Source organism: Protopterus annectens, chromosome 15.part0 (assembly GCF_019279795.1).
Source record: "Protopterus annectens isolate FY-2018-M chromosome 15.part0, PAN1.0, whole genome shotgun sequence".
NCBI classification, from domain to species: Eukaryota; Metazoa; Chordata; order Ceratodontiformes; family Protopteridae; genus Protopterus; species Protopterus annectens.
Window position 1 is genome coordinate 592,815,685 of NC_056749.1, and position 13,787 is coordinate 592,829,471.

General features: G+C 32.3%; 1 protein-coding gene across 1 annotated transcript in view; it reads right to left on the bottom strand.

The window, feature by feature from the left end:
• DLG3 (discs large MAGUK scaffold protein 3) overlaps positions 1-13,787 on the bottom strand; it is a 3,698,230-nt gene that overhangs the window by 1,873,466 nt on the left and 1,810,977 nt on the right. Inside the window, exon 6 of the mRNA XM_044057417.1 lies at positions 13,568-13,618. Coding sequence (XP_043913352.1) covers positions 13,568-13,618 — 51 coding nt within the window. The remainder of the gene's footprint in view (positions 1-13,567; positions 13,619-13,787) is intronic.

The following is a 13,787-nucleotide window of genomic DNA, read 5'->3' on the forward strand; positions in this document are numbered from 1 at the left end:
ACTGTGTTCTTTTTTTTTAAACAGATTTATTAATATTAGAACTAATAGATAATTGTTTATATTAGAAATGAACATTTTCCAAATAAGTAACTTCATAACCATAAAACAAACTTATATAAAACTATATACAAAAACGTTCTCTACATGTATAAATGATCAATTAAATGAAAATACAATTGTTTGTCAAGTATTTGTAAAATTATTAAATTATTTTTCTAATAAGGTATAGACTTTCTTCCACAAATTACATTTAGTAGTATTCCTGGAGGATCTTGATTTGATGGTCAAGTATTCTAGATTACAGACTTCAAGAAGTAGATTTTTAAATTCTTGAAATGAGGGTGAAGCATTTTATTTCCAGTTTCTTTTAATGGTTTTCCTCACAATTGACAAAATAGAACAAATCAAAAGCTGGTTATGTTTTCTAACACAAACAGGGACTGGAGTATTAAATAAAACAAGAGATTTGGAGAGAATAAAGTTATCTGTAAAAATAGCTTGTAAAAATAAGTTAACATCTTCCCAATATGTGCCCAGTCAGCATTTTCTTCTATATTACATCTCCAACATTTAACAGTACATTTATTAAATTTACTAAGAGAAAAAAGAGTGATAAATGATCTATATAAATATCTCCATGTAAATAATTTCCACTTTAAAGATGAAGTGGTAACATTAGCTGACTGCAATATATTTACTTTGTCATTATCTGTAGGATGATTATTTATTAAGGTGAAATAATTCCAATAGTTGTCCGATACCACATCTACGTCAAATTTAATAACCTTATATAAGATAGACAAAATGTTTTTAGTCGGTTTCATGTTCTAAATATAAACTCATATACTGAATTAATTTTGGTACAGAGTTTTTAATTGTTGATGGCATTGCATCACGTTTATTTGTGACATATTTCCTAGCTTCATGTAAATCCAGCCAAGAAAGTGAATTATATTCATACTCAATTTTAAGTAACATAATGGATTTCAACTCATTATTTGACATCGTCTGAAACCAAAATGTTAGATTCTTTTGCTGAAATTAAGACATTTTTGTATAATCAGATGAAAATATAACCCCATGTGTATAGGCTACAGGAAATAGAAGAAATAACCAATCCTTGTAAATATTATACTTATAAATATAATTTCTGAAAGATTTTAAGAGAAAAGTTAAATAATTAGATTTAAAAATCAGGGTGTGATTCGAAGTAAAATATTCTTTAAGAACCCAAATGAAAATATTGTTTAATAGATCTGATTTCTGTATTGCATACTAAAATTTCTAGATTTTTTTTTCCATTTAGCTGAATCTATAAGAAGAGAGATAGTTTTAGCCATTGAGGAAACTAGATGAATTTCCAAGTCAGGCATAGCTATGCCACCATTATTCCAATTTCTCATTTGATAAGATAAAGCTATTCTAGGTTTAATCAGGAACCATAACAAATTTTGAATCATAGAGTTACATTTTTTAATTATATAAGTTGGGGGAGGTAAAGAAACTGATTGAATAACATAAAGGATTTTAGGAAGTAGAATCATCTTAATTATGGAAAGTTTTTCATCCATTGAAAAAGGGATCTTGTTCCATTTATTAATAAGGTTTTCTATTGTTATTAGACTTTTATTATAATTTATTCTAATAATATTTTCAATATTTTTAGTGATTATAATACCCAAATAAAGTAGTTCATCAGATTGTGTCAAATATTTAGTGAAGTAATTATGTAATTTAAATTTCTTAGGACCAATTGTCAAGATTTGTGTTTTTTTATTATTAAAGATTAGGCCTGATTTTTTTAAAAATAATCAATATCTATAAAAAGAGCTCTAATGGAGCTGTTATTTCCTTCTAAAGTAACAAGTAAATCATCTGCAAACATTTGTATTTTGGAACATTCATTTAAACTTAAAGAATAGCCTTCAATGTTTTCATCATTTCTTACCAAATTAGCTCAGGGTTCCATAATTAATGTAAATAATAATAGGGATAGCGGGCATCCTTGCTTGGTACCTTTAACATTTGGGATATTCTGAGATATAATGGTGCATATTTTAACATAAGCTTGACTGCCTTGATATAACTAGGTTATTAAGTTAACAAATTTGTTGGAAAAGTTTAATTCCTCTAATAGAATAAATAATCCCAGTTAATTGAATCAAACACAAAGTTTATGTCTAAACTAACTAGTGTTAGATTTTTATTTAAAAATTTAACTGATTCAATTAGAGATAGGGTTCTTTTAATATTATAAGAATTTATGTGCAATATGAATCCAGTTTGATCATCTTCTACTAAATGTGGTAAAACATTTTTGAGTCTATCTGCAAAGATTGACAAACATTTTGTAATCAACATTTAGTAGAGATATTGGTCTAAAGGATGAACAAAGAGTAGGGTCTTTATTAGACTTCAAGATAGGGAAGATAAAAGTATACTTCCATGAGGGAGGTATTAAGTTTTCATTTTGGGAAATATTAAAAACCTCATGTAATAATTTTGAAGTGTTTGTTGGTAAGAGTTTATAAACTTCTGATATGATGCCATCATTTCCAGGAGCTTTATTTTATTTTAATTTAGTAATTTGTAATTCAAGTTCTTTAAAAGAAATAGGTTTATTTATAATGGTTGCTTGTTCATTTGAAAGTCTTTTTTCAGTATATTTGGTAATAAAGATTTTAATTTCCTCATTGGTATCAACTATGTTAGATTTCTGATTTATATTCAGAAGCAACTGCCTAAATTCAATTAGAATATTTTGTAGATCTGTGACTTTCTTTTTTTTTTATTAGGAGAAAATATTTCATTTATTAGATTAAATTTAGTTAGTCTTTTAGTTTTGTTGGCTAACAAATTTAGAGATCTAGGATTAATGGAAAAGTTTATAAATTTAAAATTCTCTAAGGCAACCACAGTTTTGTGCTTTAATATCTCTAGGTATTTGTTATTTAATGAGTTTATTTCTTTTCTTTTGTCACTGTCACTGTTATCAATATCTTTTTCTTGGCTAAGTTTTAAAAAAATCTAATTTACTTTGTATGTCATGCAGTTGTTCATCCCAACTTTTCCTCTTTTTATGGAACCAATTAATAATCTTTCCATAAAGATATGCCTTTAAGGCATCCCATATGTAAATTTCAGAGGTATCATTAGTATTATTAAAGTCAATAAAATTCTGGGTTTCTAGAATTATGAATTTTTTAAAATCATTCAGCTTTTTTATATATGCAGGTATTCTTTTTATTTGGGTGCTGTATGCTGAATTTACTGTAATCTCAAATATTATAGAATTATGTTCTGACAAGAGGAAGTAATCACTTTAGTATCTGTTAAGGAATCTATCAAATTGTTGGAAAATAAGACTCTATCAATCCTTGAAAAAGTATTATGTCTATGTGAAAAAAAGTATAGTATAAGGAACTAGGTTTAGCAAAAATATTGATATCTTTCATTAGGTAAGTTTCTGAGAATTCTTTTAATTTTTGGCAAGAGCTGTAATTTTTCTTTTACTGAGTGATGTTGAATCTTTAATATCAAGAATACAGTTGAAATCACCTGCCATTATTATATAACCTTTAGATAATTGAATAATATGGTCTAAGTGTTGCTTTACTGTGTTAGTACCAATTCCCGGAATCCAGTATAAGTTTACTAGGGTATACATTTTCTTATTTAATTCAACAGTAATAAGACAGAACATTCTGTTTTCATCTGTAAAAGTGTCAAGTTATTTTTGGAGATGGTAAAGAGGTATTCCATAAAATAGCAACTCCTCTCTTCTTTTGAGTATGTTCAGAACTTACTAATACTTTATATGATTTGTTATCCAATCTCTTTATGTCTTCCTTCTTTAAATGAGTTTATTGTAAGAATATTAAATGAATTTTATGTAATTTAAGAAATTTAAACAAACTTCCCCTCTTACTGGGGTTATTCAATCCATTTATATTCAATGAAATACCTCTTAATGAAGTCATTTATCACTGAAGTTGAAGTTAGAGAGATACATTAACCAATAATTTATTTTGTCTTTGTAAATTATAGGGATATTATTTGTTTAATCTTTTTTAAAATGAAGCAATTATATGTATATATTATTTTCTTTTTTCCATTTAGTAAGAGAGAATGTTAAAATGGAAATTTGTAATAAATTCTGATAAAAAAAATCAAATAACTTATAACCACCTACAACCCTACTGGAGTGTAATACTCCTAATTCAAGTGACATATTATCACTTGAATTAACTCCAAGTCCTATAGCAGAGCCTGTTCAGCATCTGTGTAATAAAATGAACCAAATCTAAGTAATAAAGACATTGCTTCTCATGAATAGAAGAATAAAGATTTATGTATGATACAGACAATGAAAAACCTATTCAAGTGTTATGTAAATAATATACAACCTTTCATTTCTATTAGAGAGCATACTAATATGTTCAACTTTTAAATGACCATTAAAATTTCTCTTCTCTTTTTCTCTTTTCTTCTTCATAGATTGTATTACTTGATATTATGCAACTATAAACGTATCGATCTTTGTTCTTTGTAAACATAGAAATAGTCCAACAATACCAATTAAATCAGGCTGTCAATATTATTACATTTAGAGTATTGGCATGCTAAGATATTCTATGGAACATGCATCAGAAATTGAAATACCCCAGGTCTTAATTTGCTTAGGTGCAGTGTAAATGCTTATCTTAAAAATAATATTTTAACAAACAAGAGAGCTAAAGTATTAATAAAATTTGAATAACTTCTGCATCTACCATTAGAGCATGAGCTGATTATGTTAAAATAATTTCAAGCAGAAATGATCAATATCATGTTTCTGAATGATAAACATTATGAAAGCTATAGCGTTCCTGTCATACTGTTTATATTCATATTGCTTGTAAACGTGCAGGTCAGGAACAAATTGATAGTACTTAACGTGCATTATACTGCGCAGCATTATGACATAGCTAATACAAATTATCACTCAAGCAGCCTCAATTATGATCACAGCCACTTAAATGGCCATCTTTACTGACTGCTATGGTTACTACCTGTCTATCTTTATAGAAGACAGTTCTTATTTCAGAAATGATGTCCTGCATAACATGTAAATTCACAAATGTCTTGACAATTTTGAAAAAAACATCTCTAATAGTTGCATTAAACAATTACTTTGCACCTGGAATAGCTTAATATTGTATGAAATAACAGAAACAACTCAAATTCCAGAGAACTAAATTTCCATTTTGTCATAAAATAAAATACAATTCTTTGTATTAGTTGTAGCTTTAGTTTTTCCTGTGAAATCTGAACATTCTATAAAAAGACCAGTCAAAACTTCCTCTACAGAGCTGATTTATCTCCCTAACAGCTTGTACCCAAGGCAGTCACTTCCTTTCCACTCCGCTAGTTATAACTCTATGTAGGGAAGAAGGTCTGTGACATAAACCCCCCTTCTGCAAACATACACAAATGATTGCTTTTTTTTAAAACATTCTAAATGCAATTATACCAAAGCATCTGTTTGGTTTAATATCTGTTTCACTACAGTTACAAACATTTGATTTCTTATTCTTCATTAGATATTTCAAAGAAGACAACTGCTCATTTAGAAAGTGACATGTCAATAATATATTGTTTTGCATTGTATATTCAAGAACTGCTACTAAATACGGCAGTGTTATCATTGTTTAATATTTCTCCTTTTCTGGTGTTCTTTTAGTGATTACCATTTGAAGAAAGTAAGGCTATACAGTCAAAAAATGCAAATAACATGTATCATGTATTGTATTATTAAAAAACAATAAGGAATGTCTTCTTTTTAGTAGCATTTGCACATTCTAAGCTAGGATGGGTAGTTCCTGGTTGAAGGTTTATGCAATACGTCATTTCTTGTGTGCTGCAGTAATGAGGAAGCAGACTGTTCGTGCAAACAACCCTGTTAACTGATCTCGAGCTGATCTTGCTGAAAGATTAACATGTAGAGGTTCCAGTGGGAAACTAGTGACTGCATGCTCATTTTTTCTCTTTAGCTTTTTGATTTTTAGTTGTCACGAGCTAAGTATGCTGTTTACAGAGCACAAACGCCCAAAGTAAATGGAACCAAACAAAAAAGAAAGCCATTAAGCGTTACACTAGGTGCCCATCTCAGTCAACTCCCCACCAATGCACCTTGAATAGTTAACATTTACCACAAAATAAACATGTGTAAAGCAACAAAACATCTAAGCAGTCTAATCAAAGCATCAGAAACACATCACAATGCACCAATATACTAATTGGACATTAGATCTCATCCCAAACAACCACAACTGCACTCTGCCTTAACAAAAACAGATGTTTACTGCATAAGGCTATCAATAGCTATAAACAGCATAATGCAACATACCAAAAGAAGACTGGACTCTAACAATGCATATATACCAACGAACATCACCATAGCGCAACAGTAACACTGTACAAGATCCTAAACACAGTATTGCCCCAATAAAGATATCAATGCAGCATTGGATGTATATTATCTAGTTGTATACTAACTACAACCAAATATAAGATGAAGGTCATGCAGCAAAGTCTGTGCTACCCACACTTAAAGCTTATTCAGATTAAAAAGTGCAACAACAAATACTATACTTTCCCTTTACCTTTCCAGTAAATAATAGCAACAACATTAAGCCACTTTAATGTTATATATTGTATTAACCAAATAATAAAAGCATCAATAAACCAAAATAATAATTTTATAATTTACCAGTTGTCTCAGTTTCATTTTCCCCAACTCAAGGGTTGACTGTAACAATGTTGAAGATTGTTAAGAGTATTTTATAGTTGGAATGACATCCTTTTTTGTGCTTTTTTTTCTGTTCAAATGATTTTCAGGTTTCATTTTCAGCAACTCTTTTTGAACTATGATTTGCCCACTCCATATCTTCAATTTTACCTAATATTTTGTTTGTTTTGATGAAAGAAAGAGCAGAGTCTACATCTTCAAATATTTTTGTAGTATTCTGATGAAAGATTTTCAGCCTTGCCGGGAATAATAAATGAGACTTTATTTGATTTTTTTTTAATTCTTTAATCAAAGGCAGGAAGACTTTTCTTTTGGAAATTACCATGGGGGAATAATTTTTATCGAAATGGATTAGAGTACCTTTTATTTTGATTGGAGATTTTGCCCAGGCAGTATTTAAAACAATTTCTTTGTCAGGGCAGGATACAAAATTAACAATTACAGATCTTGTTGAAGTGCTTTTGCTGTTTTTGGAAGAAACTAGGGATCTGTGGGCTCTTTGTATTCCATATGAAAAAGCTTCAGGTAACTCTAAGATTTCTGGTAACCATGAGAACAGGAATTTCTCAATGTTATTATTTTCTATATTTTCAGGCAAACCAAATATATTAATGTTGTTGTGGTGTGATCTACTTTCAAGATCATCTACTTTTGATTGAAGTAGAGTATTTTGCGTCAATAAAAATTCTATATTATGTTCACCTTCCTGTATCCTAGTGTCCATATCATTTAAGTCTGATTCAATCCCAGAAATGAGCTGTTTCTTTTGCTGCATATCCTCATGAAGGGTATCCATTTGTTCAGTACTTCTTTCTTTAAAAGTATCCAGTTTCATGTCTAGTTTGTCTATTTTACTAGTTAAATCTTGTATGTTAGACAGCAAGGACAGCAGTTCTTTTTTAAAGGTTGTATCTTGATGGGATGATTTGGTGAAGTTCATTCTGTTTTTTGATGAAGAAGAACTTATTACTGTAGACTTTGACAGGAAAAGATTCAGCTTTCAAGGAATTTTTATATACTATCCAATTCTATATTAATATGTATCAGATGAATAAAAAATAACTACAAAAAGGATAGTATTTCCAAAAAAACTGCCATAATAGATCTGAAAAGACAGAGCTGAAGAGAACAGCTGCTACTCACAGCACATCTTGGCCATGCCCCCCTCAAACTGTAACTGTGTTCTTGACTTGCCAGAATGGTCTGCTTGATGCCAGCACTAATGCAAAGATTGTGAAGGTGGTACTGCAGAGATATCATTAACCCCTCTTAGAAAACATATGTGTAAAATAATTTTTGACAAGTTTTAATTACTGTTGGTAAGTCTGCACTGGAAGGCGATAGCCCCAGTCTGTGGTTGGTGAAAAAGATTCTTTGGAGTGGTAAGTGCTGGTAATTACCCAAGGCATTTACTATATGCTCTTAGGACCACTTATCTTTTGCATATTATTTGTTGCCCACAGGTATGGATCACAATACTGCAGCCACTGCCAGTCACATATTAAAATGAAATTACCACCACAGATTTAAAAGCTGTACTGTGAGGTATTAATTGTTAGCAGTGATTGGGATTACATTTTTATTCACCACATTGTACATAAATGAAAAATATTGTGATGATACATCTATATGAGGAGGTGCATCCTTGTGAACAGCTGGACAAATGCCAGCAAGCGTTAAGATGGAGTGAAACCTAAAATTTAACCAGGCTACTACATCTATCTGCTTAATCCCATAATGGACCATCTGTGAGGTCCCTTTCCAGAGTTCTAGTAGTGGACAACCATAATCACAGGCATCTAGAATAAATTAGCTACAGTAGGAGTAAGGCAAGAGTGTATGTTAGAAAAGATGGCCCTGTTCTTCTGCAGCTAGAATTATTATAAAATATAACTTTTCTATATTGTATAAGGAGGTCTATTCTCTAACTCATTCACACCTAAAATTTTGGTTATGTTGTTATTTATTTCAGTCTTTCAGTGCCTGTTTTGGTATAATTTCTTCAAGTCTTTTGGGTTTCTAATACCATGACAGAAATGGACCCCATTCCCAAGTTAAACTGTGATTAAAGATCATGAAATTAGTACTGTTTCAATCTTTGATGTTAGCCAAAAATGCTCTTTGCTGCACCCGCAATGCACCCACAGAAATGACTCCTTTTGCAGTTCATTTAGGGTTACATGTACTGGTAGCATATCTAAATAAGACTGTAAATTATTTTTAAGAGACCAATTGCCCCTACTACTACTGGAACTGTCTGGGTATCCTTCCTCATTGCCCTCATTTCTGCCTGCAATCCTAGTAGTTTATGATTTTGTCTCTCTCTGTATGTAACAAACTGTAATCAGTGGGTGTAACAACTTCAAAGATCAATGCTACTTTTGTCTCTTTTCATGGACTACTATATCTGTTTTTCTCACATCTATTTTTTGAACTGTTGGTAATGGGTAATCCCATGTGATATTAATTTCATCATTCTCGATAATGCTTTGTTGTTCATGTTTCCAATGCTCCTCATTTAATTCAGTTTTGTAATGTTTGAACAAACTCCAATGCAACAGTCTTGCCACATTACTATGCCTTTCAATATACAGGCCCTCTGCCATTAATGTATCACACTCAGCAACATGATTTGGGACTGTTTCCAGCTCCGTTTTACAGAACCTGAATTTGTCTGTTTCTCCCATGTGTTCAGTGGAATTTGCAAACCAATGTGTACGTACTCCACTATCTGGGCCACTAATAATAACCTTACATCTTTTGGTTTAAATGTATCTCTCCTTAACCACTCCTGGGTCAGATCCTAATCAACATGAGGGTGTTCCAGGAGTTTTCTATACTTGCATCTATATTTATGCCTTCTACACATTTTTTTCCTTCTCATCTGATCCTTCTCCTTATATTATTTCTTTTGTCTTTTGGTACATTCAGTTGCTCTCTGATTTTTGTTTACTACTGGTTTGGTTTCCATTCCCACCTGAAACTGATATGCTTCTGTTAAACTAAGTTGGGAAGTCATCTTAGATATGCTCTCCTCATGTTTCAAAACTTTCACTATGTTTGGATCTGGTGAGGTCAGCAGATATGTATGTAGTCCTACAATTGCAGATCTATACATGTAATCAGTTTAGAGGAGGCCCATACCTCCTTCAGAACGAGGAATATATAATGCTGGTATACACTGATTTTCATATATCATTTGATAAGAGAGAAGCATTTTTCTTGTTTTCCTGTCCAAATGATCCAATATCTTTTGCAGCCAGTCAATCACCCCAAAACTGTAAGTTAAAACAGGAAGATCAAACTGGTTTATGGCTTGGACTTTGTTACTAGATGTCAGGGCTGTTTTTAATTTTAGTCTTTTATTGTCGATCATTCATCCATTCCCAAATATTTATACACTCCCTAATGCTCAAATTCCTTTACATCACATTCCTTTCCCAGACTGATATTTTCTTGGTGCTGCAGCTTTCCTGCTTTAAATAAAAATAAAAAAAATAAATAAAATTTAAATGTTGCTTTTGCACATTTATCAAGACAAATTGACATTCATATATCATCTGAGAAAGTTTTGATCACTTCCAGTTGTGCTTTCAGCTCCTCATCTGATGAATTATACACCTTTAAATTATCCACAAAAAGAAGATGTGAAGTCTTTCCACTTTGTTGTTGTCTGGGAGCCAAATTGCAACCATGACCTAATCAGTCAAGTAGGCAACTTCATGAGTTTATGGGCAAGACACAAGAGGAGCTGTGACAAAGAGTTTCCCTGGAATATCCCCCATTTGAATTTTTATCTCTGGGATAATAATTTTCCTTTATCATGGCCTATATGCGAAGTGGTTTGCCACTGTTTCATGGTCACTGTAATGTAATTGATCAGTGCAGGGTGTATTTTATACATTTGTAACCACTCCTTTATCCATGAAGGTGGGATGCTGTCAAATGCTTTTTTGTAAGCTATCCATGCCATACTTAGATTCTTCCCATTTTTACAGTCATCATTATGACTTAACAAATGATACTTTGTTCCATGTGACTTTCTTTCATTGTTCTTTTGTTCAATTGCCATGACTGCATTTTTTTTTCTAAATGACTATAAACTCTGTCAGCATCAATTACAGTCTATACATCCTTGGAAGGCACTTTATTGGTCTATAGTTTTTAGGTTAGCTTGCAGGTTCACTCTTAAGGAGGAGTATAATTTTTCCTGTTGTTAACCAGGTTGGTATCTGCTGTGTGGAATACCTTGTTTCATTTAAGTTTACAATGCTTGCAAGGGAAAGCATACACACCACTTTTGTTACAGTAGTTTGATTGGGGTACTGAATTTGTGGCATTCAGTGGAATGTGAGAAAATGAATTTAACTGAAAATGCCAAAGCAAAAAACTGATTTACACATTCAGTTGAAAGGATTTTTCAAACATTTAATGTTTATTTAACTGTAAATAATTGTAAATTATTGTCTTTAAAATGGTTTTGTAACACTTTGAAGTTTTTCTCCATGGGCTTCCACTGAAGACAGACCTACTTAGTTGGATTTGCCTGGTAATCAAATGTCAATAAATAAAAGTCATGGTTATTCAGAAGAAGTCATGCAGCTTAAACACTGGATGTCCTTAAGGGATAATTTGCATACATCCTACAGGCCTCCATTATAAGAGGTTTTAAGGTATCATACAGTGAAAACTCTTGCTTGGGTGGTTTTGCTTGGAGCTTAAAATCTTTGAGATTTCTCTTATCAGCAAATGAGGACAAACTCTGTGATTTGTTTAACCTAAGAGAAGACTTTCTTTCCGCAGCATGCAAAATTAATTTAGGAACCACTTCCTCCATTTTCCTCTTGTGTTAGGGATTTGGAAAGGAAGGCCATAGTTCTTGAGATTGTTTCTGAGCTGTAGGGGAATTAGAAGAAACGCTAAAAATGTTGATTCTGTGCTCAAGGCGTTTAGTTCTAACAACATGTCTGGCTTTGCAAAAGAGGTACTAAGCTAGGCTGAAACAGTTTTCTCATGCATGTATGGTTTGAGTTTAGCTTTACAGTCTGTTAGGGTATTGGGTATACAGCCTCAACAAATTTCACACTTACATGTGATGTGTTATTTGTCCAAACAAAATAAAGAGCATGCTAATCCCAGGGTGGGATCTTATTCCTGTATTTACACTTTCTGAATGCTCACTCCATGATGGCATAATAGGGGGGCACACCAACCACATACAATACAATACAGTAATGCAGTAAAAGATTTTTTTAAACAAGAAAAAAATAATGTTATAAACAACAATAGAAACTGGGAAATAACAGCAATTTTGGCAGAAAATAAGATGATAAGATGACAGTAAGAGAAGTGGGGAAAGGACAGCTAAAGTGAAAAAAAACCTTCCATGAAGGTACAAACAAACAATTTATCCTGAGAAAAAGCAACTGGAAACACCAACAAATATTCCCAAAACCAGAAAGCATATTGTACTTACAGGAAATGTGAAAACATTGCCACAAAATAAATAGCAGTAGCCTGGGGTTGTTTCTCTGTTGCTGTACAATGTACTACTGAGAAAAAAAATGTGAAGAAGGTCACAGGTGGTGCACTATGGTTAAAGGTTGAAGGACTTATTAACCTAAGAAAGTTTCAGGCACCAAGCCATGCTAAAACTTGCTATCACTAGTCTACTATTAACAAAAACGGGCTTTGTTAAATTAGATATCATATTTGTTCCATTTGAAATCACAGTCATTTGTGATAAGCAGTTCATTTTAATCAGAGCTAATTTTGGTGTTAAATTTAAGTTTCTGAGTTAACTGTAATTGAACCCAGGTACTTCTGTTAGGAATGCTGATCTACAGTTATTGCCTTACAGCTCTATTTTCTCCAGTTTGTCTCACACCCGAGTCCTTTGTTTGCAGTTTCCATGCACCCCCCTCATGTCTGCATGGGTTTTCACTGGGAGGTACAGCATCCACCTACACTCCAAAGATCTACTATAAGTGAAGCAGTGATGCTTCAAAATGGCAGCAGGTATGTGTGTGTCATGTATGAACAGGTTCTATTATGCAACCTCAAATGTCAGAAAGCTATGGAACAAAAACAAATTCTCAAAACACAGAAAGGTGAAAAAGCAAAGTGTAAGTTTTTTTTGCATAGAGCCAAACACCCTGCATCCCCACAACCCCCAACTTAATTCCACTATCATACCAACTCAAAGAAGGGAGAAATCTCCCAAAACAAAGTAATCATGTACACTTTATCAGCAGTGATTTCCAATGGAAAGCAGCAGCTTTGTGTTCCTTGGCATCCTATGCTTTGGGCAATTGATGCTTGGGTGATTCTATCTCAGCCACCTGTAGATGCAATGAGTGGCTATTCTGTGACAGACTGACATCTTACTTCCCCTAGGACCCTAATCCGTGACATGGATTAAGCTGATAATCAGAGAAAGAATGAATTAATGAGTGACTGAATGAATGTGCAATTAAAGTTAATAAGGTCTTGATGAAACAGAGTCCATTTCATGAGTTTACTCGAAACTGTAGATTTGCAGTTTTTGGTGTTCTATACTAAAACATTTAACATAAAGCTGTATAAAGACATAACATGTAGAAATACATTGAAGGCTATTGCTGCGATACAATGGATAGCAATTATAACAATATTCTCTGTACTCGTATTGTGGTAAGAATGCGGCAAATTAATTTTCTCCATTCCTTTTCTAATATCTGAACAAGCCATGCTTATATAAGCCTGACAGTTTTTCAGCAATGCCAACTCTAGACTTACCCTTTCCAGGACAATTTCTTCATATTTGTACATCCCATCACTGCCGTTTACCTAAAGAATAAGAAGACAAACACATGTTAAGGCATACTTCTGAGTAATAGGCATTAAACCATTGTTCAGCACACCTCCTTACTCAACATTATATTTACCACAGCAGAAACCAGCAATCAGCTCATGTGTAAATGGAGTCACACAATGTTTTTTTAAGCTGTAAAAAGAA